Source organism: Tamandua tetradactyla, chromosome 5 (assembly GCF_023851605.1).
Source record: "Tamandua tetradactyla isolate mTamTet1 chromosome 5, mTamTet1.pri, whole genome shotgun sequence".
Classification (NCBI taxonomy): Eukaryota; Metazoa; Chordata; class Mammalia; order Pilosa; family Myrmecophagidae; genus Tamandua; species Tamandua tetradactyla.
The window spans coordinates 4,023,889-4,049,855 of record NC_135331.1 but is presented as its reverse complement, the minus strand read 5'-3'; the positions used below and the strand labels follow the sequence as shown (position 1 = coordinate 4,049,855).

The 25,967-nt window shown below is 42.6% G+C and overlaps 1 protein-coding gene across 3 annotated transcripts in view; it reads left to right on the top strand.

Annotated features, from left to right (window-relative positions):
• The window catches only part of GLT1D1 (glycosyltransferase 1 domain containing 1), an 83,289-nt gene that overhangs the window by 17,904 nt on the left and 39,418 nt on the right, over window positions 1-25,967 (top strand). For 2 of the 3 annotated variants that reach the window (XR_013175448.1, XM_077159550.1), the window contains exons 4-5: window positions 7,788-7,839; window positions 24,169-24,205. Coding sequence is in view for 2 of the 3 variants with exons in the window: in XM_077159550.1 (XP_077015665.1) it covers window positions 7,788-7,839; window positions 24,169-24,205 (89 nt within the window). In the remaining variant the exon portion in view is untranslated. Of the gene's footprint in view, window positions 1-7,787; window positions 7,840-20,127; window positions 20,168-24,160; window positions 24,206-25,967 lie in introns of all 3 variants that reach the window. The other variant, XM_077159551.1, reaches the window with a different exon arrangement.

The window sequence follows — 25,967 nt, the reverse complement described above, 5'->3', positions numbered from 1 at the left end:
TTAGCTTATTAATTTCACTGTAGTTTCCTTGCAGGCGCTGAGCTATTTTTCTCCGGCTGCCTTCACAGTGTGTCTTTGCCTGTCGGTGTGTGACGATGGCCTGTCTGAATGTGAATCATTCTGTGTTTCTTCTACGTGGAGTGTGTGCAGACTTTTGGATGTGTAGAGTAATATTTTCCATCCATTTTGGGAAGTTTTCAGTCGTGATTTCTTGAATATTTTTTCGGTCCTTTCTCCCTCTCTTCTCCTGGTATTCACGCTCTACATATGTTGGTGTGCTCCTTTTTGTTTTACTTAACAAAACATCGTGAACATTTTTTTATAACGTGGAACACACTAAACGTGGCTGTGATTGGCTGTACAGGATTCCACCCTAAATGGCTTAACAGGCCCCGAGGATTGGTGCACTCACCTGGCTATGCCTCTAGGAGGAATGTGTAAAGGTCAAGTTGCAGAGAGTTCGAGCATGCTAGTACTTTGATGCAATTTCTCAAATTTCCTTTCAGAAAGAATGTCCCTTTTTCAGTTCACTAAGTAGCTGTATCAACCCATTTTCTTCAGCTTTGTAGTCAGTAGACATTTCCATTTTTAAAATGTTGCCATCTAATTATGTGATAAAATGCTTTGTTATTGTTTTAATTTGATTGTTAGAGAAATTTATTTTTTTCTAATTCTTTTGGTCCCCTGTCTGTCTTCTCTGTGGATTCCTGTTTTTACCCTTGCTTTAGCTGTACTTCTTTTTTTTTTTTTTTTCTGTTTTGATCATATGTGTTTTCTTTTTTTTATTAATTAAAGAAAAAAAAGAAATTAACACAACATTTAGAAATCATTCCATTCTACATATGCAATCAGTAATGCTTAACATCATCACATAGGTGCATGATCATCGTTTCTTAGTACATTTGCATCGATTTAGAAAAAGAACTAGCAAAACAACAGAAAAAGATATAGAATGTTAATATAGAGAAAAAATAAAAATAATAATAATAGTAAAAAAAAAGACACAAACAAACAAACAGACAAACAACAAACAAACAAACAAAAAACCTATAGCTCACATGCAGCTTCATTCAGTGTTTTAACATGATTACTTTACATTAGGTATTATTGTGCTGTCCATTTTTGAGTTTTTGTATCTAGTCCTGTTGCACAGTCTGTATCCCTTCAGCTCCAATTACCCATTATCTTACCCTGTTTCTAACTCCTGCTGGACTCTGTTACCAATGACATATTCCAAGTTTATTCTCGAATGTCCGTTCACATCAGTGGGACCATACAGTATTTGTCCTTTAGTTTTTGGCTAGACTCACTCAGCATAATGTTCTCTAGGTCCATCCATGTTATTGCATGCTTCATAAGTTTATTCTGTCTTAAAGCTGCATAATATTCCATCGTATGTATATACCAGAGTTTGTTTAGCCACTCGTCTGTTGATGGACATTTTGGCTGTTTCCATCTCTTTGCAATTGTAAATAACGCTGCTATAAACATTGGTGTACAAATGTCCGTTTGTGTCTTTGCCCTTAAGTCCTTTGAGTAGATACCTAGCAATGGTATTGCTGGGTCAAATGGCAATTCTATATTCAGTTTTTTGAGGAACCGCCAAACTGCCTTCCACAGTGGTTGCACCATTTGACATTCCCACCAACAGTGGATAAGTGTGCCTCTTTCTCCGCATCCTCTCCAGCACTTGTCATTTTCTGTTTTGTTGATAATGGCCATTCTGGTGGGTGTGAGATGATATCTCATTGTGGTTTTGATTTGCATTTCTCTACTGGCCAGGGACATTGAGCATCTCTTCATGTTCCTTTTGGCCATTTGTATTTCCTCTTCTGAGAGGTGTCTGTTCAAGTCTTTTTCCCATTTTGTAATTGGGTTGGCTGTCTTTTTGTTGTTGAGTTGGACAATCTCTTCATAAATTCTGGATACTAGACCTTTATCTGATATGTCGTTTCCAAATATTGTCTCCCATTGTGTAGGCTGTCTTTCTACTTTCTTGATGAAGTTCTTTGATGCACAAAAGTGTTTAATTTTGAGGAGCTCCCATTTATTTATTTCTTTCTTCAGTGCTCTTGCTTTAGGTTTAAGGTCCATAAAACCGCCTCCAATTGTAAGTTTCATAAGATATCTCCCTACATTTTCCTCTATCTGTTTTATGGTCTTAGACCTAATGTTTAGATCTTTGATCCATTTTGAGTTAACTTTTGTATAGGGTGTGAGATACGGGTCTTCTTTCATTCTTTTGCATATGGATATCCAGTTCTCTAGGCACCATTTGTTGAAGAGACTGTTCTGTCCCAGGAGAGTTAGCTTGACTGCCTTATCAAAGATCAAATGTCCATAGATGAGAGGGTCTATATCTGAGCACTCTATTCGATTCCATTGGTCTATATATCTATCTTTATGCCAATACCATGCTGTTTTGACCACTGTGGCTTCTTCACATGCCTTAAAGTCCGGCAGCGTGAGACCTCCAGCTTCGTTTTTTTTCCTCAAGATACTTTCAGCAATTCGGGGCTCCCTACCCTTCCAGATAAATTTGCTTATTGATTTTTCTATTTCTGAAAAATAAGTTGTTGGGATTTTGATTGGTATTGCATTGAATCTGTAAATCAATTTAGGTAGGATTGACATCTTAACTATATTTAGTCTTCCAGTCCATGAACACGGTATGCCCTTCCATCTATTTAGGTCTTCTGTGATTTCTTTTAACAGTTTTTTGTAGTTTTCTTTGTATAGGTTTTTTGTCTCTTTAGTTAAATTTATTCCTAGGTATTTTAGTGTTTTAGTTGCAATTGTAAATGGGATTCGTTTCTTGATTTCCCCCTCCGCTTGTTCATTACTAGTGTATAGAAATGCTACAGATTTTTGAATGTTGATCTTGTAACCTGCTACTTTGCTGTACTCATTTATTAGCTCTAGTAGTTTTGTTGTGGATTTTTCCGGGTTTTCAACGTATAGTATCATATTGTCTGCAAACAGTGATAGTTTTACTTCTTCCTTTCCAATTTTGATGCCTTGTATTTCTTTTTCTTGTCTAATTGCTCTGGCTAGAACCTCCAACACAATGTTGAATAATAGTGGTGATAATGGGCAACCTTGTCTTGTTCCTGATCGTAGGGGAAAAGTTTTCAATTTTTCCCCATTGAGGATGATATTAGCTGTGGGTTTTTCATATATTCCCTCTGTCATTTTAAGGAATTTCCCTTGTATTCCTATCTTTTGAAGTGTTTTCAACAGGAAAGGATGTTGAATCTTGTGAAATGCCTTCTCTGCATCAATTGAGATGATCATGTGATTTTTCTGCTTTGATTTGTTGATATGGTGTATTACATTAATTGATTTTCTTATGTTGAACCATCCTTGCATACCTAGGATGAATCCTACTTGGTCATGATGTATAATTCTTTTAATGTGTTGTTGGATACGATTTGCTAGAATTTTATTGAGGATTTTTGCATCTGTATTCATTAGAGAGATTGGCCTGTAGTTTTCTTTTTTTGTAATATCTTTGCCTGGTTTTGGTATGAGGGTGATGTTGGCTTCATAGAATGAATTAGGTAGCTTTCCCTCCACTTCAATCTTTTTGAAGAGTTTGAGGAGAGTTGGTACTAATTCTTTCTGGAATGTTTGATAAAATTCACATGTGAAGCCGTCTGGTCCTGGACTTTTCTTTTTAGGAAGGTTTTGAATGACTGATTCAATTTCTTTACTTGTGATTGGTTTGTTGAGGGCATCTATTTCTTCTTGAGTCAAAGTTGGTTGTTCATGCCTTTCCAGGAACCCATCCATTTCATCTGAATTGTTGTATTTATTAGCGTAAAGTTGTTCATAGTATCCTGTTATTACCTCCTTTATTTCTGTGAGGTCAGTGGTTATGTCTCCTCTTCCATTTCTGATCTTATTTATTTGCATCCTCTCTCTTCTTCTTTTTGTCAATCTTGCTAAGGGCCCATCAATCTTATTGATTTTCTCATAGAACCAACTTCTGGCCTTATTGATTTTCTCTATTGTTTTCATGTTTTCAATTTCATTTATTTCTGCTCTAATCTTTGTTATTTCTTTCCTTTTGCTTGCTTTGGGGTTAGTTTGCTGTTCTTTCTCCAGTTCTTCCAAGTGGACAGTTAATTCCTGCATTTTTGCCTTTTCTTCTTTTCTGATATAGGCATTTAGGGCAATAAATTTCCCTCTTAGCACTGCCTTTGCTGCGTCCCATAGGTTTTGATATGTTGTGTTTTCATTTTCATTCGCCTCGAGGTATTTACTAATTTCTCTTGCAATTTCTTCTTTGACCCACTTGTTGTTTAAGAGTGTGTTGTTGAGCCTCCACGTATTTGTGAATTTTCTGGCACTCCGTCTATTATTGATTTCCAACTTCATTCCTTTATGATCCGAGAAAGTGTTGTGTATGATTTCAATCTTTTTAAATTTGTTAAGACTTGCTTTGTGACCCAGTATATGGTCTATCTTTGAGAATGGTCCATGAGCACTTGAGAAAAAGGTGTATCCTGCTGTTGTGGGGTGTAATGTCCTATAAATGTCTCTAAGTCTAGCTCATTTATAGTAATATTCAGATTCTCTATTTCTTTATTGATCCTCTGTCTAGATGTTCTAGACATGAGATGTTCACACTCTCATCACCATTGATGAGAGTGGTGAATTGAAGTCTCCAACTATTATGGTATCTGTGTCTATTTCCCTTTTCAGGGTTTGCAGTGTATTCCTCACGTATTTTGGGGAATTCTGGTTTGGTGCATAAATATTTATGATTGTTATGTCTTCTTGTTTAATTGTTCCTTTTATTAGTAGATAGTGTCCATCTTTGTCTCTTTTAACTGTTTTACATTTGAAGTCTAATTTTGGATATTAGTATAGCTACTCCTGCTCTTTTCTGGTTGTTATTTGCATGAAATATCTTTTCCCAACCTTTCACTTTCAACCTATGTTTATCTTTGGGTCTAAAATGTGTTTCCTGTAGACAGCATATAGAAGGATCCTGTTTTTTAATCCATTCTGCCAGTCTATGTCTTTTGATTGAGGAATTCAGTCCATTAACATTTAGTGTTATTACTGTTTGGATAATATTTTCCTCTACCATTTTGCCTTTTGTATTATATATATCGTATCTGATTTTCCTTCTTTCTACACTTTTCTCCATATCTCTCTCTTCTGTCTTTTCGTATCTGACTCTAGTGCTCCCTTTAGTATTTTTTGCAGAGCTGGTCTCTTGGTCACAAATTCTCTCAGTGACTTTTTGTCTGAGAATGTTTTAATTTCTCCCTCATTTTTGAAGGACAATTTTGCTGGATATAGGAGTCTTGGTTGGCAGTTTTTCTCTTTTAGTAGTTTAAGTATATCATCCCACTGTCTTCTAGCTTCCATGGTTTCTGCTGAGAAATCTACACATAGTCTTATTGGGTTTCCCTTGTATGTGATGGATTGTTTTTCTCTTGCTGCTTTCAAGATCCTCTCTTTTTCTTTGACCTCTGACATTCTAACTAGTAAGTGTCTTGGAGAACGCCTATTTGGGTCTATTCTCTTTGGGGTGCACTGAACTTCTTGGATCTGTAATTTTAGGCCTTTCATAAGAGTTGGGAAATTCTCAGTGATAATTTCTTCCATTAGTTTTTCTCCTCCTTTTCCCTTCTCTTCTCCTTCTGGGACACCCACAACACGTATATTTGTGCGCTTCATATTGTTATTCAGTTCCCTGAGTCCCTGCTCATATTTTCCCATTCTTTTCCCTATAGTTGCTGTTTCTTTTGGAATTCAGATGTTCCATCTTCCAGTTCACTAATTCTAGCTTCTGTCTCTTTAAATCTACCATTGTAGGTATCCATTGTTTTTTCCAGCTTTTCTACTTTGTCCTTCACTCCCATAAGTTCTGTGATTTGTTTTTTTTTTTCAGTTTTTCTATTTCTTCTTTTTGTTCAGCCCATGTCTTCTTCATGTCCTGCCTCAATTTATCTATTTGGTTTTTGAAGAGGTTTTCCATTTCTGTTCGTATATTCAGCATTAGTTGTCTCAGCTCCTGTATCTCATTTGAACTATTGGTTTGTTCCTTTGACTGGGCCATATTTTCAATTTTCTGAGCATGATCCATTATCTTCTGCTGGCGTCTGGGCATTTAATCAGGTTTCCCTGGGTGTAAGACCCCACAGGTTGAAAGATTTTTCTGTGAAATCTCTGGGCTCTGTTTTTCTTATCCTGCCCAGTAGGTGGCGCTTGTGGCGCTCATCTGTCTGCGGGTCCCACCATTAAAAGATGCTGTGGCTCCTTTAACTGGAAAACTCTCGCTGTGGGGGGGGGGGGGTCGCCAGCTGAAGCGGCTTGGGGAAGTGTCTATCCACCGTTCCCAGCCGGACCGGGAAGCCACGTGTTTGGAAGGGACCCTGGTCGCTGTTCTCCGCGGCTTGGGGATCTCCGATCCAATTCTCGCAGCTGGTCCAGGGGGATGCGCGTGGGGGGGCACCAGCCGCCGTGGCTTGAGGGGACCGCCTGTCCAATTCTCCCAGCCGGCTGTACTTCTTCTATTGGGCTTTTCATCTTCCTTGTTTATTTTGAAAAGTTTTTGTTTAATATGGTAGGAATATTAATCCCCTTTTCCCCATATGAATTGGAGATGTTTCTCCCACACTGTTATTTTATTTGTACTTATTTATATTTGCATAGGCTTTAAATGTTAATGTAATTATATAAATAGTATAGCCTTAGAAATTATTTCCTAGCTTTTTATGCATAGAAAAATCTTTCCTAAGCTGAGACCAGTTACATATTCACTGGCATACTTTTGTGGCTGTCTTAGAGTTTTATCTTTCTCACTTCACTCTGGAATCTGTCTTTTTGGATATATGCTATATGGTAGAAAACTACTGTTTTCTCCTTTTTAAACTACTTCTTTGACTTTTAAGCTATGACGCAACTTATTATTAACCCCTTGCATTAGTGTGGAACATTTATTACAATTGATGAAAGCATATTAAAATTGTACTCTTAACTGTAGTCCTAATGTTTACATTAGGGGTGCACTGTTTGTGGTGTACAGTCCTACGTGGTTATTTTTTTAAATTTTAAGTTCTAATTACATATACAACCTAAAATTTCCCCTTTTAACTAGATTCTAACGTTTGCTGCAGTGCTAATAGTTATGTTGGCAATGCTGTGCTACCATCGCCACCATCTGCTGCCAGAACTTTTCTATCACCCCAATTGTAAACTCTGCACCCATTAATCATTAACTCCCATTCCCTAACCCCGCCCCAAAAGGTACCTCTTAAAACTCCTCTGCTCTGTGACAAACAGTTCTAATGGATATGTTACCTTCATCTTCTTAGCTCCAGAACCCCTTGGGCATCTGCTAGAGAAACTGTTTTTGCCCTGAAGTGCAGGGATCAGCTTTTAGTGGCCCACGTGCCTACCCAGCTCTCCTGGGGTTTGGGGGAGTGCGTCACCCGCCCCTGCGCTTTAGCCAAAGTCCTGCTTCTTTCCTGGGTCCTGCTGTCTCTCTCCCTTTTGGCTTCATCCCGTCTCTGAGCCCGCAGGAAGGAGCAAGAACAGTTGGAAGTTTTGAACACTGTTCGGTTGACTTCTTGCGATGCAGCTTTTTCTGATGTGGACGGAGGTGAAACCCAGTGACCAATGACCCCGAATAATAAAGATTGATTGCGCTTTACATTTACTTGCTTACCCTGTCTCTCTCTCGTCATTTGTTCCCGAAGAGCTGTTTCATGGTTACGCTGATTGAATCCTGCCCTAACTGTTTCCACTGTTTTGGTTCATTTTGCCAGGTTTGCTGTTGCCTTCACCGAGTCACTGAAGGAAATGGCACAGATGCAATGGGTATGTGTTTTATTTTGCATCCTTATTTATAGTTGTGCTGATGATATTGCAGAATCGGAGGCATGAAAGGCTATCTTATTAAAAGTGAAAATGTTCCCATTGACACTGCCTGTTGTAACCACAGGGGTGTATTATGTTTCCCACATATTGATGGTTTTGTGTGTGTGTGCAGATGCCCTTACAACTTCACCGATTTTTTTTTTTAGGTTCTTATTGAATGGCAAAAATAACCCACTAGCCAAATCCTTTGATGTTTTGTCTGTTTTCTTTTTATGTGCTCAGGTCTGGTGACTGAAGGGCTGCCTTAAAATGCTCCAGCAGTCTCTTCTTCACTGAGGGTGACTGTCTTTTTGGTGGCAGATGTAATTTTTTGCGTTGGACTTTTTATCTGAATAGCTCTGGAGCATAGAGGACGTTGGTGCTCTGTGAGTTGATTCCCTTGGTGACTTTTGTGTTCAGTCCAACTGCGAGGGCAGGAGAAATGAGCTGGCAGGAGTGTGGCTGAGCCCTCGGTAGGCTGGTTCTGTAGATGTGCAGCTCAGCTGGTATCCCCAAAATGAAGCTGAAGTGAACCCCAAGTTTGTAGGAACCCCCTGGCTGTCTGGACCTCAGGGCAGCCTGTGTCCCCACTCTGTACCCCCTGTATCCAGCCAGCTCGGCTCTTATACCCTTGTCATTTTAGGCCCTGCACCCGTGGGTGGGATTTTACAGGCCGTGTGGGTCCTTTGTAGAATCCTGTTATAAAATCTGGCACTGGGAAGTTGTGCTGTTGGCACAGAGGCTGCTGGTCTCTCACTAAAGCTTGGGATACCGAGCGGATGTGATGAGAATAACCCCCATGCCAGAGGGGGTGGTCTCTTCTCCTTCACTCTGAACCCTTCCCAGGCAGAGAATTTCGGTTGCACAGCTTACTGTAGTTCAGTGAATCGGCATTTCAGAGGAAAAAGCACAAGTTTTCCAGCTCCTGGTTCTGTGTTGTTCCTGTTTCTTCTTAAGATGGGAAGCTAAACAAGTGGTTCTCAAAGTGGGGTCCACGGATCCCTGGGGGGTTCCTGGGGACTCTTTCAGGGGCTCTGCAAAGTCAGACCTGCCTTCATAGTAACTCTAGGATGTGATTTGCCTTTTTGCTGTGTGATGCAAGGATGGATAGGTTGCTCGTGCTTTGAGAGGGCCCCCGGGGTGTACGAATAGTCATTGATTATTCACCGCCACCATTTGTAGTGGGGGAAAAAGCCAGTTCACTTAGAATGTCCAGGAGGAAACAGTAAGAAATATTAATTTTATCAAATATTGACCTTTGCATGCATCTATTTTTCATGTTCCATGTGATGAAATAAAAAGTATGTATAAGTACCCCTGTTGCCTACGGCACCAAGGGGCATGGTTCACAGAGGGGCACGGTTATCTCGGGGAAAGGCCCAGAGTTGTTGGAGCTGCAAGCTGAATTAGCCACTTTTAGACATTGTTTTCTTACCTAAAAGAATGACTGGCAGACACACTGTGGTCCTTCAAGCTGGGGCATTTGGGTGACATTGTCTTAAAAATGAATAAATTCAGCTAGTCACTTAGAGGAATATACGTAACCTGCAGTATTTGTCGCCAGTGATGAAACTTGAATTTTCAAGCAAAAATGAGGACTTCGGAAAGGTACCATGAGTTGACATCTTTCCTATACTTAAGGATTTTCCTGATGATGTCAGTGGTGATATTAACAAATGTGATTTTTTATAGTGTATAATGAAATGTGTGAACATCTAGAATAGCTACATAACTCAGGGAACCAGTGTTTTTCCAATGACCAAAGGATGGCATCAGAAAAATCACACACAGGTGAAAGATCCATTCAAAGTGCAAGACCGACCAAAGAACTTTAATAGAGCGTTAGAAAAGTTCTCTGATGTGACCTGAATTCCACATTACAATAACCATTAAGAAATTACCAGTTGTTGAGTTTTGCAGAGTATCCAAGGAGAATAGCTACAATGATTTGAAAAGGTTCCTAAAATACTCCTTCCTTTTCCAACTACGTATCTGCAAGAGGCAGGATTTTCTTTATATACTTCAACCAAAACAACATATTGAAACAGATTGATGGGATTCGCAAATATGAGTATGCAGCTGTCTGCCGTTAAGCCAGACATCATGGAAAGCCTCTCTTTGCCTGTGGAAGCCCACTTCCTCTAGTGCATTTATTGTCCTTTTCCCTAATTGCTCCATCTTAATGCCACCTTTACCAGGAATCCTCTGGCCCTCCAGAATTGGCAGGGTCGTGTACACTTAGTGCCTCAGTTTCCTACAAACATCCCCAAAGCACAGGGCCTCAAGAGAGACATTCTTTTTTCTACAATGATTTGCATTGGCCGAGAATTTCCACTGCTCTGGGTCAGCTCGGCCGGGCTGGACGGTTCAGGGTGGATGGTCCTGGGGCTTAGGTGGGGTGGCTGGTGGGGCCCATCATCTTACACTGGGCTCAGCAGCAGGAGAGAACAAGCCAGCACACAAGAACTTTTCACGTCCCTGCGCGTCCCATCCCAAGTGGTTAAGGCAAGGGGTACAGGGGCTCTCCAGGGCTCAGGGCATGGGTGCAGGGAAGACTGGGGTTTCTGGCCGTTTTAATAACCCACCACACTTCAGGCTCGTCCCTGATGACCGTGGCACCCCCTTACTGGCCTTTCTCTCCCTAGCTGGTAATGGGATCTGTATTAATTAGGGTTCTCTAGAGAAACAGAACCAACAGGAAACACTTGCAAATATAAAATTTATGAAAGTGTCTCACATGACCGTAGGAACGCAGAGTCCAAAATCCACAGGGCAGGCTGCGAAGCCGATGACTCCGATGGATGGCCTGGACGAACTCCACAGGAGAGGCTCACCAGCCAAAGCAGGAATGGAACCTGTCTCCTCTGAGTCCTCCTTAAAAGGCTTCCCATGATTGGATTTAGCATCACTAATTGCAGAAGACACTCCCCTTTGGCTGATTACAAATGGAATCAGCTGTGGATGTAGCTGACGTGATCATGACCTAATCCTATGAAATATCCTCATTGCAACAGACAGGCCAGTGCTTGCCCAATCAGATGAACAGGTACCACAACTTAGCCAAGTTGACACCTGTCCCTAGCCATGACAGTCCACCCCTTGTCAACTTGGCACCTATACCTTAGACCATACTTAATTTCCAAATGAAAACAAAATAAGTACACATTTTTTCTTTTACCTGACAATACTCAACTGTCCTGCATATAACTGGAAACACATTAAATCTCTCCAGAATAGGGTGCAAATCCTTGGGCAACATTCATTCTTAAACTTGATATCTTACAACTTAAATAGTATAACACAAACAAAACAGCATTACAGTCCTCGTTTCTGTAACTGATCACGTGGTCGAAGTTCATATTTATCACTACCTTCTTCCACTACCCATTCCATGTTCCCTTTCCCCTCAGCAAGCACTTCAGCTGGCCGTGGTTCTTTGCCTGGTGGGGTGACACAAACCTTCATTCCTGAAGTCTCAGAGCCATTAGTGGTCCTGCCTGGATTGTGTTGTTGCAGTTTTCCACTGATTTTAATCACAGGGCATGGTAGTACTAATAGATGCCCAGGGGATCTCCTATATTCCAAGAAAACTCTTCTTTACCTCCATTATGTAGTTGCAGTGCTACTTCCTTCTGATAGTCAGGGTCAATTACCCCAGACAATAATGTAATCCCCTTCTTGGTGTGTTGATCCAGAGGCATAAGTAGCCCAAAGTGGCCAGGTGGCAATCTTAACTTCCAGTTCAGTGGTATCACTGTGGTTTCTCCTGGAGAAAGCACACCCCGTTTTGGAACTAAAACCTGTAGACCAGCAGAACTCAGGGTAGCAGGGACAGGAAGCAAAAATTTTCCTAGTGGATCACTAGGAGTAATAGTGAGTGGCACCACACCCATTTCCACCCCTTGGTTCCTGGACCCATGGATCCTGGCTATGGGAGAAACAGCACCATACAGTGGACGCTGATTCAGAGCATACACAGCTTCCTGGAGAACATTACCCCAGCCTTTCAAGTTTTTGCCACCTAGTTGGCACCGTAATTGAGTTTTCAAAAGGCCATTCCACCGTTCTATCAATCCAGCAGCTTCTGGATGATGGGGAACATGGTAAGACCAGAGAATTCCATGAGCATGTGCCCATTCCCGCACTTCATTTGCTGTGAAGTGTGTTCCTTGATCAGAAGCAATGCTATGTGGAATACCATGATGATGGATAAGGCATTCTGTAGGCCCACGGATAGTAGTTTTGGCAGAAGCATTGCATGCAGGGAAAGCAAACCCATATCCAGAGTATGTGTCTATTCCAGTTAGAACAAATCGCTGCCCCTTCCATGAAGGGAGTGGTCCAATGTAATCAACCTGCCACCATGTAGCTGGCTGGTCACCTCGGGGAATGGTGCCATATTGGGGACTGAGTGTGGGTCTCTGCTGCTGGCAGATTGGGCACTCAGCAGTGGCTGTAGCCAGGTCAGCCTTGGTGAGTGGAAGTCCATGTTGCTGAGCCCATGCATAACCTCCATCCCTACCACCATGACCACTTTGTTCATGAGCCCATTGGGCAATAACAGGAGTTGCTGGGGAAACAGGCTGACTGGTATCCATAGAACGAGTCATCTTATCCACTTGATTATTAAAATCTTCCTCTGCTGAAGTCACCCTCTGGTGTGCATTCACATGGGACACAAATATCTTCATGTTTTTAGCCCACTCAGAAAGGTCTATCCACATACTTCTTCCCCAGACCTCTTTGTCACCAATTTTCCAATTATGGTCTTTCCAAGTCCCTGACCATCCAGCCAAACCATTAGCAACAGCCCATGAGTCAGTATACAAACGCACCTCTGGCCAGTTTTCCTTCCAAGCAAAATGAACAACCAGGTGCACTGCTCGAAGTTCTGCCCACTGGGAGGATTTCCCCTCACCACTGTCCCTCAAGGACACCCCAGAAAGGGGTTGTAATGCTGCAGCTGTCCACTTTCGGGTGGTACCTGCATATCGTGCTGAACCATCTGTAAACCAGGCCCGAGTTTTCTCTTCCTCAGTCAATTCACTGTAAGGAACTCCCCAAGAGGCCATAGCTCTGGTCTGGGAAAGAGAAGGTAATGTGGCAGCAGGAGTGGAAACCATGGGCATTTGTGCCACTTCTTCATGTAACTTACTTGTGCCTTCAGGACCTGCTCCGGCTCTATCTCGTATATACCATTTCCACTTTACAATAGAGTGCTGCTGTGCACGCCCAACTTTATGGCTTGGTGGGTCAGACAACACCCAACTCATGATAGGCAACTCAGGTCTCATGGTAACTTGGTGGCCCATGGTTAAGCGTTCAGTCTCTACTAAGGCCCAGTAGCAGGCCAAAAGCTGTTTCTCAAAAGGAGAGTAGTTATCTGCAGCAGATGGTAAGGCTTTGCTCCAAAATCCTAAGGGTCTGCGTTGTGATTCTCCTATAGGGGCCTGCCAAAGGCTCCAGACAGCATCTCTATTTGCCACTGACACTTCCAGCACCATTGGATCTGCTGGATCATATGGCCCAAGTGGCAGAGCAGCTTGCACAGCAGCCTGGACCTGTCGCAGAGCCTCCTCTTGTTCAGGTCCCCACTCAAAATTAGCAGCTTTTCTGGTCACTCGATAAATGGGCCAGAGTAGCACACCCAAATGAGGAATATGTAGTCACCAAAATCCAAAAAGACCAACTAGGCGTTGTGCCTCTTTTTTGGTTGTGGGAGGGGCCAGATGCAGCAATTTATCCTTCACCTTAGAAGGGATATCTCGACATGCCCCACACCACTGGACACCTAAAAATTTTACTGAGGTGGAAGGCCCCTGTATTTTTGTTGGATTTATCTCCCATCCTCTGACACGCAAATGCCTCACCAGTAAATCTAGAGTAGTTACTACTTCTTGCTCACTAGGTCCAATCAACATGATATCATCAATATAATGGACCAGTGTGATGTCTTGTGGGAGGGAGAAACGATCAAGGTCTCTGCGAACAAGATTATGACATAGGGCTGGAGAGTTGATATACCCCTGAGGTAGGACAGTGAAAGTATATTGCTGACCTTGCCAGCTGAAAGCAAACTGTTTCTGGTGGTCCTTACTAATAGCTATTGAGAAAAAAGCATTTGCCAGATCAATAGCTGCATACCAGGTACCAGGGGATGTATTGATTTGCTCAAGCAATGATACTACATCTGGAACAGCAGCTGCAATTGGAGTTACCACCTGGTTGAGTTTACGAAAATCTACTGTCATTCTCCAAGACCCATCTGTTTTCTGCACAGGCCAAATAGGAGAGTTGAATGGGGATGTGGTGGGAATCACCACCCCTGCATCTTTCAAGTCCTTAAGAGTGGCAGTAATCTCTGCAATCCCTCCAGGAATACGGTATTGCTTTTGATTTACTATTTTGCTTGGTAGGGGCAGTTCTAGTGGCTTCCACTTGGCCTTTCCCACCATAATAGCCCTCACTGCACGAGTTAGAGAACCAACGTGGGGATTCTGCCAGTTGCTCAGTATGTCTATGCCAATTATACATTCCGGAACTGGGGAAATAACTACAGGATGGGTCCGGGGGCCCACTGGACCCACTGTGAGACGGACCTGAGCTAAAACTCCATTGATCACCTGGCCTCCATAAGCCCCTACTCTGACTGGTGGTCCAGAGTGACGTTTTGGGTCCCCAGGAATTAATGTCACTTCTGAACCAGTGTCTAATAATCCCCGAAATATCTGATCATTTCCTTTTCCCCAATGCACAGTTACCCTGGTAAAAGGCCGTCGGTCTCCTTGGGGAAGACTTAGAGGAAGGTTAACAGTATAAATTTGTGGCAGTGTAACAGGTTTCTCCCCCATAGGGACCTGGCCTCCCCTTCATTCAAGGGGCTCAGGGTCTGTAAACTGTTTCAAGTCTGGAAATTGATTAAGGGGCCGTGACTCTGTGTTTTTGTAATTCAGGTTAGACTTCTGTTCCCTTGACCTAGAACTCTTTTGTTTATACAGCTCCAACAAGAATTTAGTAGACTGCCCTTCTATTGTATTTCTAGGCACCCCATGATTTACTAGCCAATGCCACAAATCTCTGCGTGTCATATAATTTTGACTCCTGCTTTGAGTTTGTTGTCTATTATAATACCCGCGTCTACCCTGTCTTTGGTGATTAAGTGCTGCCACCTGGCTTCTCCCTACTCGGGATCCTGTCATCCCCATTGTGTTTAAGGATTCCAGCTCAGTGACAGCAGTTCCTACAGTAATATCTGACCTACAGAGAAGTGCAACCACAGAGCTCTTCAGGGATGATGGCGCTAGTCTCACAAACTTATTTCTCACTGTTCTGGTAAAAGGTGCATCCTCTGGACATTCCTGGGGTGTAAGAGCAGGCTTTGCATGATAAATCCACTCTAACATCCCAATCTCTCTAAGCCTCTGGATCCCCTCATCTACATTATACCAGGGCAGTTCTGGCATTTCAACTTCAGGTAATGTTGGCCACCTTTTGATCCATGTTTCAACCAACCACCCAAACAAGCTGTTAACACCTTTTCTAACTGCTCTAGCTATAACATTGAATGCAGAATCTCTGCTTAGTGGGCCCATAGCAATAAATTCAGCCTGATCCAGCCTTATATTCCTCCCACCATTATCCCACACTCTTAAAATCCATTGCCACACATATTCCCCTGATTTCTGTCTATATGAATTGGAAAACTCACACAGTTCTTTTGGAGTATAACGTACCTCATCATGTGTGATACTTTGTACCTCACCTTTAGGGGCCGGTTGGGAGTTTAGTCTAGTTATAGGTCTGGAAGAAATGAGGGGTGGTGGGGGTGGGTCCTGAAAAGAATTAGAAATATCTTCCAAGCCATTTGCTTCAGGGCCTTCATTTGCAGTTTCATCTGGTGAAACAGGATTAATAACTCTAGGGCTAATCCCTTCAGGAGGAGGTTGGGTGGCCAATTCCTCAAGGCAGGCTGGAGGTGGGGCGGCTGTGTCCTCAGGGCAAACTATTACAAGGTTATCTAGAGAAGACTCAGCATGACCTAGGGTTTCAACCTCACCCCCAACATGATTAACGATCCATGTCACCATCCCATTTTTCAGGGTCCCACTCCTTTCCAATCAATGCCCTCACTTTAACGGCAGACACCATGCAAGACTGAGATTTCAGTTTACATTGTAAAGTTGCTACTCTAACAATAAGATTCTGAGTCTGATTTTCAGAGATCTCAAGTCTACGGCTACAGGAAATAAAATTTTCCTTCAGGATACTCATAGAAAGCTCTATATCTTTCAGACGGCGCTTAAGCTTCTCGTTTGAAGCCTTAAGCCCATCCCTTTCACCCTTTAATGTAGACAGTGTATCTAACAACAACCAGCCAATATCTCTATAACTCTTATTTCTACAAAACTCTGTAAAGGTGTCAAAAACATTATCCCCCAGAGTCTGGCTTCGTACAAGCGAAGCATTAGGAGAATCGAATGATGATATTTTGACTATCTCCTTTGCCAACTCAGTCCATGGAGTGGGAGTGTCATTCTGATTACAGGAATCAGAGTCCTTAGTATCTCTGAGCCCAGTCAGAGTAGAAAACCATTCATAAAAACCCATTTTTAAGATTCTGTTCCTTAAGAACCACTCCTGGTACCAAGATGTATTAGTTAGGGTTCTCTAGAGAAACAGAAACAACAGGAAACACTTGCAAATATAAAATTTATGAAAGTGTCTCACGTGACCGTAGGAACACAAGTCCAAAATCCACAGGGCAGGCTGCGAAGTCGATGACTCCAATGGATGGCCTGGATGAACTCCACAGGAGAGGGTCACCAGCCAAAGCAGGAATGGAACCTGTCTCCTCTGAGTCCTCCTTAAAAGGCTTCCCATGATTGGATTTAGCATCACTAATTGCAGAAGACACTCCCCTTTGGCTGATTACAAATGGAATCAGCTGTGGATGTAGCTGACGTGATCATGACCTAATCCTATGAAATGTCCTCATTGCAACAGACAGGCCAGCGCTTGCCCAATCAGATGAACAGGCACCACAGCTTGGCCAAGTTGACACCTGTCCCTAACCATGACAGGATCCTTGGGGGCAGGGACAAGGGGCAGTTGACCAGTCTGTCCCCAGAGGGTTACATGCCAACTGGCATTGAGTAAATGGAATTGAAGCACTGGGGATGGATCATTCCACAAAAGTAGCAAGAACATACAGTGAACTCCGAGATGCCCACTAGATACCCGCCGCCCAGTTTAGAACATGTATCAACACGTGTCCACTCCCATCCTGCCTGCCTTGCCCTGCCCCTCACCCCAGGCATACTTTTCTTTTTTCAGGAATATTTAATAAAAATCACAGCTATCACATCACCTGCAAAATATGTCATTTTTACCTGGAAATGCACCTGGATAAGACTTTAGTTTTAATATAAATAGCATGCTATGAAGTAATTTTTATGTGTTGGGAGAACCCAGCTTGTAAAGAGCGGCTCCAGAATATAAATATTTAAGTGAACATGTCCATCAGTAAGCTTTGGAAGAAACTGAGAAAAGGAACATGGGTGGGGAAAGGGAGAGGAAGTGAGACTTGCAGTTCCAGTGGGTTGGAGACCAGTGCTGGGCTCCGGGGTAGATGTCCAGAAGACAGCTGGCAATGCAGGGCTGCCCTCCCAAGGTGTGTCAGGGACGCAGACCTGGGAGCCAGGTGTCAGGAGCGTGAGAGCATTCCTTAGAAGATGGTGACTTTGTAAGTTGCGCCGAGAAAACCGGGCTGAAGGCGTAGAAGCGTTGTGTTTTGGGCTGGCCCAGCAGCAGTGTCCTGGACTGAGGCCTGTGTCTGTGGAAGCTGAGCTGACCGCACCCCTGCAGCCAGGTTCTCACTCTGAGCCCCCCGAGTCCCCCACTCCTGGCTTTTCTTCCTGACAGTAACAAGGCCTTTGAAGAAACAAATTGAGAAGGCAGCAAACTCTGTTTGGTCTTGGATGATGATGACGCTGTGATGAAAACCAATGAAGGGATGGTTGAACTTGTTTTTGTCTTTTAAAATGGTAGAGGTTTGTTTTTCTTTTTGCCTTTATTTATTTATTTTTTTTTAGTGTTTAAATTGGAACGTAAACCGGTTTCAAATACAGTTTCTGGTGTGGTGTGGTTTTTATAATGGTGGAATATTTTTCAAATAAAGTTTAGCTTACTCCCTTTATAGGATTAGGGTTTTTTCCTCAAATGAAGTGTAAATAATACAAAGGCTCATTATTCAGCTCCTTTTATGTAATTATTTTGGATTTTTGAAGAGAGACCATTTTTATTTACGTATTTCTGAACAGAGATACAATTTTAGCATATGTAAGTTTTGTTCATTATAGTGGTGCCAACTTCTGTTTTTAATTTTGTGTTTATCTTAATGAGCAGCCTCAGCACAGTTTGTGTTCAGTTAAGCCTACCTAATTATTATCAAACCCGAATCAAATGTGAATAATCCCAGATTAGAAGGATCTATGGCATTTGCTTCTTACTGCCTCTGTGATTCCAACAAAAAGGGATTAGATAGGCATGTAGAGTTTTATGTAGGTAAATGTACTTTTAAGCATGAAGTCTATTCCAAAATTTGTGTTTTCTCAAATTCCATTTAAAAAGGCAATTCTGTGAGGGCGCACCTGAGCACAGCTGCTCTCTGGATCAGTGCTGTCTGATAGAAACATAACAACAACTACAAATGCGAGCCAGGCATGTAATTTTAAATGGTCCAGTGGCCACAGATAAAACAATAAATGGAAGTAAGCTTACTTTTAATAATATATTTTATCTAAACTACTGTATCCAGAAAATTATTCCAACATGTGACCAGTATAAAAGATGACTGATGAGATCCTTTGCTATTTCACACAAGCGAGCTTGCCAGCACGGTGTGTCCGGGAGCTGAGTTTGGACCCACCCACTCACTCATACACCTGGCCGTGGGCAACTACTCCCGGAGACCTGCTGAGGAAGGCTTTACCTTGGAGGTGATGGGTGAACTTCAGCCCTCGAGGAAGCAAGGGTGCTGCGTTCACAGCCATTACTCTGGCTGCCCCCAGACATCAGTATGATTGGGTTTCATAGTGATAGTTTTATTTTATCTTGTTTAATTTGAAATGCCCTCGTTTGGGCCAAAGTTGTCATTTTTCTGTGTCGGTTATACTGGCCTCCATTTGCCATGCCCCTATGTGCCCAGGTGTGAGTCCACCGCCACCCCCGCCCCGGGCTCTCGGCCAGCTCCCCGGCCACTCTTGTTCTCCACGTGGGCTCAGCCTTCAGGGGTCGGCAGCGCTGCTTCTCGGTGGGTCTGGGATGCTGTACCTTCATGCAGCGTCTTTAAGAGTTTGATTTCCTCATTTCCACCTGCAAGATATGCAGTGTGGCAATTTTAAATGTCCTATGTACAACTTTTTTTTCTTTCCATTATTTACTTATTGGGCTTTCCTCCATTGCCCATTTCCTGAACCTCTGTAGTCTGGATAAGCATTTTTTAATTTAAAAAGTATATATTGTGATAATATAACAGAATTTGCTATTTTAGCCATTTTTCCTGGTACAATTCAGGTGTGTTGATTCCTTCTACAGTGCCGTGCTGCCGTCACCCCTTGAACCTTATAGATCTTTGATTTCTTACTGTAGTGTGTAGGAGATATTCAGAATGGAAATCTGAGTGTTCCTGGTTCCAGTCCACGTTCAGAATGCTTTCTTTCACTTCATCAGCATTTCACCAAACAACCGAAAGCAATAAATGGATACCCTGGTGGAAGGCTCTTCTCCCAGCAGAGGCAGTGGCTATGGTCTGACATGTCTCCAATGGGGTTTAAACCCCACAGGCCTCTGAACAATTTAACTGCACCACCCACACCCCTTTCCCAGTAGCAACACGAAGAGAACATTTTCTAAATGCAAATATTTTGTTATGCACTACTTTTAAAAGTTCTTTAGTTTGAGTAAATGTGACAGAAGCCGTTATTAAACTCAGAAAAATGCAGTGACATCAGAAACGGTACGTTAATCGTCCCAGCTGAGTTAGTATTCTGCTGAGCTTCTTACTTTAAGTGATTTTTTTTCTATTTGCAAACTCTGAGTCACCATCTTCTGGGTCCTGTTTATCTACCTTGCAATGACACTTGTTAAAGAAAGATAACTTTCTTGAAGTAGCAGTCTTAAGCAAAACCTAAAGTGCAATTTTACTTTCAGTATGTACATATACTCATCACAATTCTTTTGGAAATGCAGAAAGCAAGACAGATTTCAGTGGCTGTCACATGCGCAGTCCATGCTACAGGTGAGCCTGGAAACTCAACCTGGGAATTAGTGCTGATCTAATTGGCGTGAGCTGTATTTCGACTAACTGCTGGAGCGTGCAGTTAGCAGCAGGTTGTGCTTTGAACCACTTCCTCCTCCTTCTCCTGCATGGCCCATTGTCTGTATCTGATTATCGCTCTTTTTTCTTACATGCAATTTTATTGAGATATATTCAGAATATTATCATATAGTTGTGCATTCATCATCACAATAGATTTCTGAACATTTTCATTATTCCAAAAAAATAAAGAATTAAAAGTAAAAATAAAAGTGAAAAAGAACACCCAAAACATCCCCTACTCCCCTCCTCTCTATTATATTTTCACTTTTTGTCTTTTTTTTTCTTACTCATCTGTCCTTTCATTGGATATGGGGAGTGTCAGTCACAAAGTTTTCACAGTCACACAGCCAAGCCCTGAAATCTCTATGGTTATTCAGTCATCTTCAAGAATCAAGGCTATTGGGTGACAGCTCAGCAGTATCTGATTATCTCTTAAAAGTTCCTGGCAGAAACTAGGTATATCACGTCTTTTATTTTAGTTCCTTCCAGAATAGAAACTTCAAGAACATTCGTCTCATCTGGTTTATCTTTGAAATACACAGTTAGTAAGCAAACACCTTCCACAAATACCCTGCCCATTAAACTCCAGGGATTCAACCTGTCATAGGTGGGTAATCGTTTTTAATAACTTCTGTTAAGATTGACTTTCCTCACAGATTTCATGCTGGAACTGCAAATGTTCTTCAGATTTTTTTCCCCTTCCCCCATATGAAATCCCTGGGAAATGAACAGTTTTTAACTCCCTCAACGTTATGGAAAAATTCATCAATTCCAGAGTCAGAGACACTGAGTTTACCCTTTATACCGTCTGGTCTCAGACTTTTCTGAATGATCGCAAGTATCATCTCTAATTCATCAAATAAGCAAAGCAGAAAAGGGCAGGGGAAGCTTCTGGAAAAAAAATCAACAGTAATTCTGAGCCATTCAGTCCATTAGATTTAACTGTCTAAAAAAACCAAATCTTCCCCAGAATTTTCTTGCCCCAGAATGTGACATTCTCAATTCTTGAGTAGATTAAACATTACATTTTCATGCCTTGATTTTGCCCGGGGTCATGGATTGCTCTGGTTCCATTTTTTACAGCCTGTTCCATGTGTGTTCTGTTAGAATGGACCAGTCCTTAAACCCAGTGTTCCCATCTCCTCATCATCTTACTCATTCATGTTTCCTTTCTTGAAACACTTTTCTTTGTTGGGTCACTTGTAGGTGTTCTGTGGCAAAGCTAAGCCATTTTTTTTTTTTAAAAAAAACATTGTTTTCTTTTCCTTGCTTGATAACAGATTTCTAACTGAAAAAATAAGGGCAAAAGAAACACATCATGTCCTCTGAAAAGTGTGTTTCATGACATAGATATATTTTAAGAACTTTGTATGCCATGATTTCTTTTAAGCAGCTTGTAACTATTTTAAGAATACTTTCAATCAAGCCATGATTAGAAGTCATACTGTAATTTTAAAATAAAAACTGATTTTCTTTGTATTCTGTAGAACATACAATTGTGCATTTATTTCAAAAATAAAATTATCGTGCTTTTCATTTCCAAGAAGTTTAATTTCAGAAGGTTAACTTCTGGATTATATTCATCAAAGAATGGAAAACCTTTTTGTTTTTGCTATTATTCCTAGAGTAGAATCCACTTAAAAATGGTATAAATGAGCATTTGGGGGCTGTTGGAGTGCCACATGTGTTTATAGATGTTTACCCAACCGGATACTGGCTTTTTATATGTAATCATGGGCTATAGTAAGAAATGCTTCTCACAGACATTAAAGATGGGGGCCCCCTCCCCCATACAACACACACACTGGCTCAGCCTTCTTTTTCATTTTACGCATTGATTATCTTATCCCATAAGGCACGTGATATATAAGGACTTCGACTCCAGTTATTTTAGGGCACGTGGACCAACATTAAATATTGAGCAAGGAAAGCTAATTTGTATTTGGAATGTTTTAATATAGAAAATGTTTTTTCAAAATCAATATATGCCATTTGGCTTTGGCCAGATTTCTTTTATTACAATGGTTAAAGATAACCCAAGTCCAGATTTGTTTTATATTATAACTTTTTTCTTGGTTTGCTCAGATAAGATCGTAAAATATCATTTATAATGTATTTTAAAAGTCAATACAGAATTTGATGCTTGTTTTTTTTTCTGGTTTTCAGTAAACTGGAGAGAAATAATGCTGAGAGATATGTAAAGTGTAGCATTTATGCCCAGAAGTTTTTACATGCAGTCAATCCATTGTGCTTATAGAGTTGAAATGCCAGTTTAATGAATTTTGGGCGAGAGAGACATTTTCTTGCAGGAACATTTTGGGTTTATATATTTGTAGCACATTTCTAATGAAAACAGTGGCAGGACTATAAGCCCTATTTACCTTACCTTCATGGATTAGATTGATGTAGAATTATACTCCAGCAGTGAATGTAAGAACAGCTGTTCACTTTTAAGTTAGAACACCTGCTGATATGTATTTATCAGTGTTTTGACATTATTTGTGTAGACATTTTCCAACCCAGTGTTTGAGTCTTGGCATTGGTTAAAGAAGCAGCACTCCTAGCCCTCACTGCATTCTAGTAGAAATTTCTTCAGCTTTCCAGAGAAATCATAACTAAACAAAAGGAATATTTTAGGGCTTTTAACTTCGACTTCTCATTTCGAGTGGCTGCTGTTGGCCATTTTTTCCATGAATGCCAGCATCACGGAAAAGCAGTAGGGAAGAGAGTTTTGAAGCCCTTTCTTAAAGGCATTTTAAATTAGATCCCTTCTTTTTTGGGGGGGGGGGCGGGTGCATGGAGTGGACATTGAACCTGGGTCCCCATCAACCCGTAGTCCTTCTCTTCCCCACACAGGTGGCTCTCCCCAGGCAGGGCCGCCTCACCTGAACCTTTGTTCACAGAGTGTCAACAGTTAGGGGTGAAGGCTGGAATTGGCCAGGAGGCCACGTTAAATGCCATGGGCCCCCTGCAGTGGCAGCGGTGTGTTCAGACTGAGGACAGAGTGGCAGCCCCTGTGGCCCACAATCCCACTAGGTTAGTCATTTCATGCATCCACCTGGACATGGAAGCAACACGACATTTTTGGAAGTTTGCACCAAGACTGTATGTTTTGGTCACTCAGGATGGGCGCCCACTGGGCCTCTCTCCTCCCTTATCCCACCCTTGGGTCTAAACTGTTTTAAAATTATTGGCGCCCCTGTTTCAGAATGATCCTGAGAGGTGGAGTCTTTTTCTCTCTGGTAATTTTGTGAAGTTCCACCAGAAACCACCACAAGGAACAGTGAGTTTCTATTTATATTCCCGATCAATCACTTGCATTCCACTGGTGTCAGGGGCAGTTCGGCGGGTCCCCCCCAGCACTGGACCTGCCAGGCCATTCCTTACTTTGGAGAATCTGCCCCTCCTGTCTGTTTTTTTCTCTCCATATTGATTGGGTGCTGTTCTTAAATCCTCACACACACACACACACACACACACACACACACCCCGGTGTTGGGGGTGACTTTCTGAAGGCAGATATTCCGGTAAGATGCATTTGCCAAATCAAGCTTCTCGAAACTCCCCGCTTCAGCCCAGCACAGGCAGTGGGCAAAGGGGCCCTGCCCTTGGCATGCTCTCCGGCTCAGCTTCAGTAACTTCTCCACTAACATAGAAACTGCTAAATCGTACGTTTTGCATTATGCCTAATTTAAGGGCCTTCTGTGGCTCTGCCCTGGTAGACATGGGCAAAACCCATTCGAGGGTGGGCGCTCTGCTCTGATGGAGGGACCAGTCTGCAACCAGCCGTGTGCTTGATTCTTAGTGATGTTTTTCCAAGCCGATGTTTTAATGGCCTATTTTATCTCTAAAAAGTAGCTGGCATGGACAACCAAATTCACTTTTTTCTTTTCCTTCCCCTTTCTCCAAAGCCGCATGCTGAGAGTAAGATCTACGTCCAGAGCCAAGGTAAGAGTTTTTAAATATGTTGAAAAGAAAGAAAGGGAAGAGTCCCTGTCCTTTAGAGATGTGCAGTGAATTAGCTCTGTTTCATTTACGAATGAACTTCCGTGGGAGGGGGGATGCTCCAGGGTCAGCCACACGGAAAGAGTTGTCACTGGGTGGGCTGCAGTGCCTTCACCACGCTGTTTTCTCCTCTCTTGTGCATGGTCAAAATGCACAATAATTAAAGGTCAGAAAGTTAACAGAATATGTGAGACATTGCAAAAGGCTGTGTCCCCCCGCATGCCCGCAGTCGATGGGTCCTAAGCTCACCCTCTTCTCTGCAGATGTGTCACCGCAGCCCAAGGGGGGGGTCACCCTGTGGGGAGGTGGGCACGCCCTCTCCGCCCCCCGGGCCGATGCTAAGTCCAGCCTCCTTAGTAGTCAGAGCCTCCCATCCTGGAAGAATGCACGGTTCTCAACTTAGTAGAGTGGACTCATTTAAAGAAAAGGTTTCCCTAACGTTAGAAGTACCCATAACTAGGAGAACTTACAATGCAGATCACCAGTGTGTTCGCCCCATAAACGCGCCCATCACCCACGGTTTATGTGGATTTTAAGAGACACCCAGCTTCTCTGCCTAAGCTGCATCAGGGGACCCGAACCCCACGCCCCCCGCCCGGCTGTCCCTCCAGTCCTGGCCCCCGGCGGCCCCCGCGCACAGTTTGCAAACCCCTGGCCTCCCCAGCAGGAAGATGGGGTCCTTTCCGAAGCAGGGCGCGGAGCCGTGCCGCGGTGGGGGGCTGTTCTCGGGCAGCCTGCACGCGCCTGTCCGCGGCCCAGTCCCTTGTCAGCCGCGGTTTCGCGGAGCCCCTCTTTTAAAACCAGGGTCCTACTCGGAATGTGCGCGCGCTGGGGGAGGACGGAGCCCTCGGTCTGCGCGGCCGCGTTCCCACCAGGGAGAACCACGCAGGTGTCGGGGGAGGGCGCAGGCTCTGGGGCGTCCACCTGCTCGACAGGTGTGTAGGCATCCATGCTAGGTGTGGCGAGCACCCCCCTACAGCCTGCGCCCAGGCCGGAGGCAGACGCAGAGAGGGCAATGCCAAGGCGCCGTCTGCGTTATTCAGGGTGATTCGTATGGGTGCGAAGAAAGCTAGGTGCCTCACAGGTTTACGGTATGCTAGCTTCTGCCTGAGAAAGGGAGGAAATATATATACACACACACACATATATTTACACCATATGTACACATACGACTATATAATTCCACTTAAATATTCTAATAGAAACAGTGGAAGGACAAATAAAAAGAAATGCAAATATTTATCCTTGGAGGGGAGGAAGAAGATGGAAAGGACAGCGGTGGGAGTGCGACCTCTGAATACACCAGGCTCCATGGTTTCATCTTTGGAAACGTTAATGTGTACAGAATTTTTTAAAATTTTAATCAATACGGAGTCAGCTGGATAAATTTCTCTACAATCCATGAGCACAACCTGAGAGTGGTATGGATGGTGATTTCGCTCTTTTCACTAGAGAAGTTGTGGGTTTGCAGAACGAGGATGCACAAAACCCAGGAGTCCTGTACACTGCTGTCTTGTTACACCTTGCCTTGGTGTTACATTTGTTACAACTGATGGAAACACAGTTTTACAATTGTGCTACTAACTATAGTCTGTGATTTGACTGTTAGAAGAAGTCTGAAGTTACATTTTATAAAATTTCTAAATTTTTCTGTTACCAAAAATGGCTGGTCAAATGTGCGTCTGCATTTTCTAAATCTTAAAAA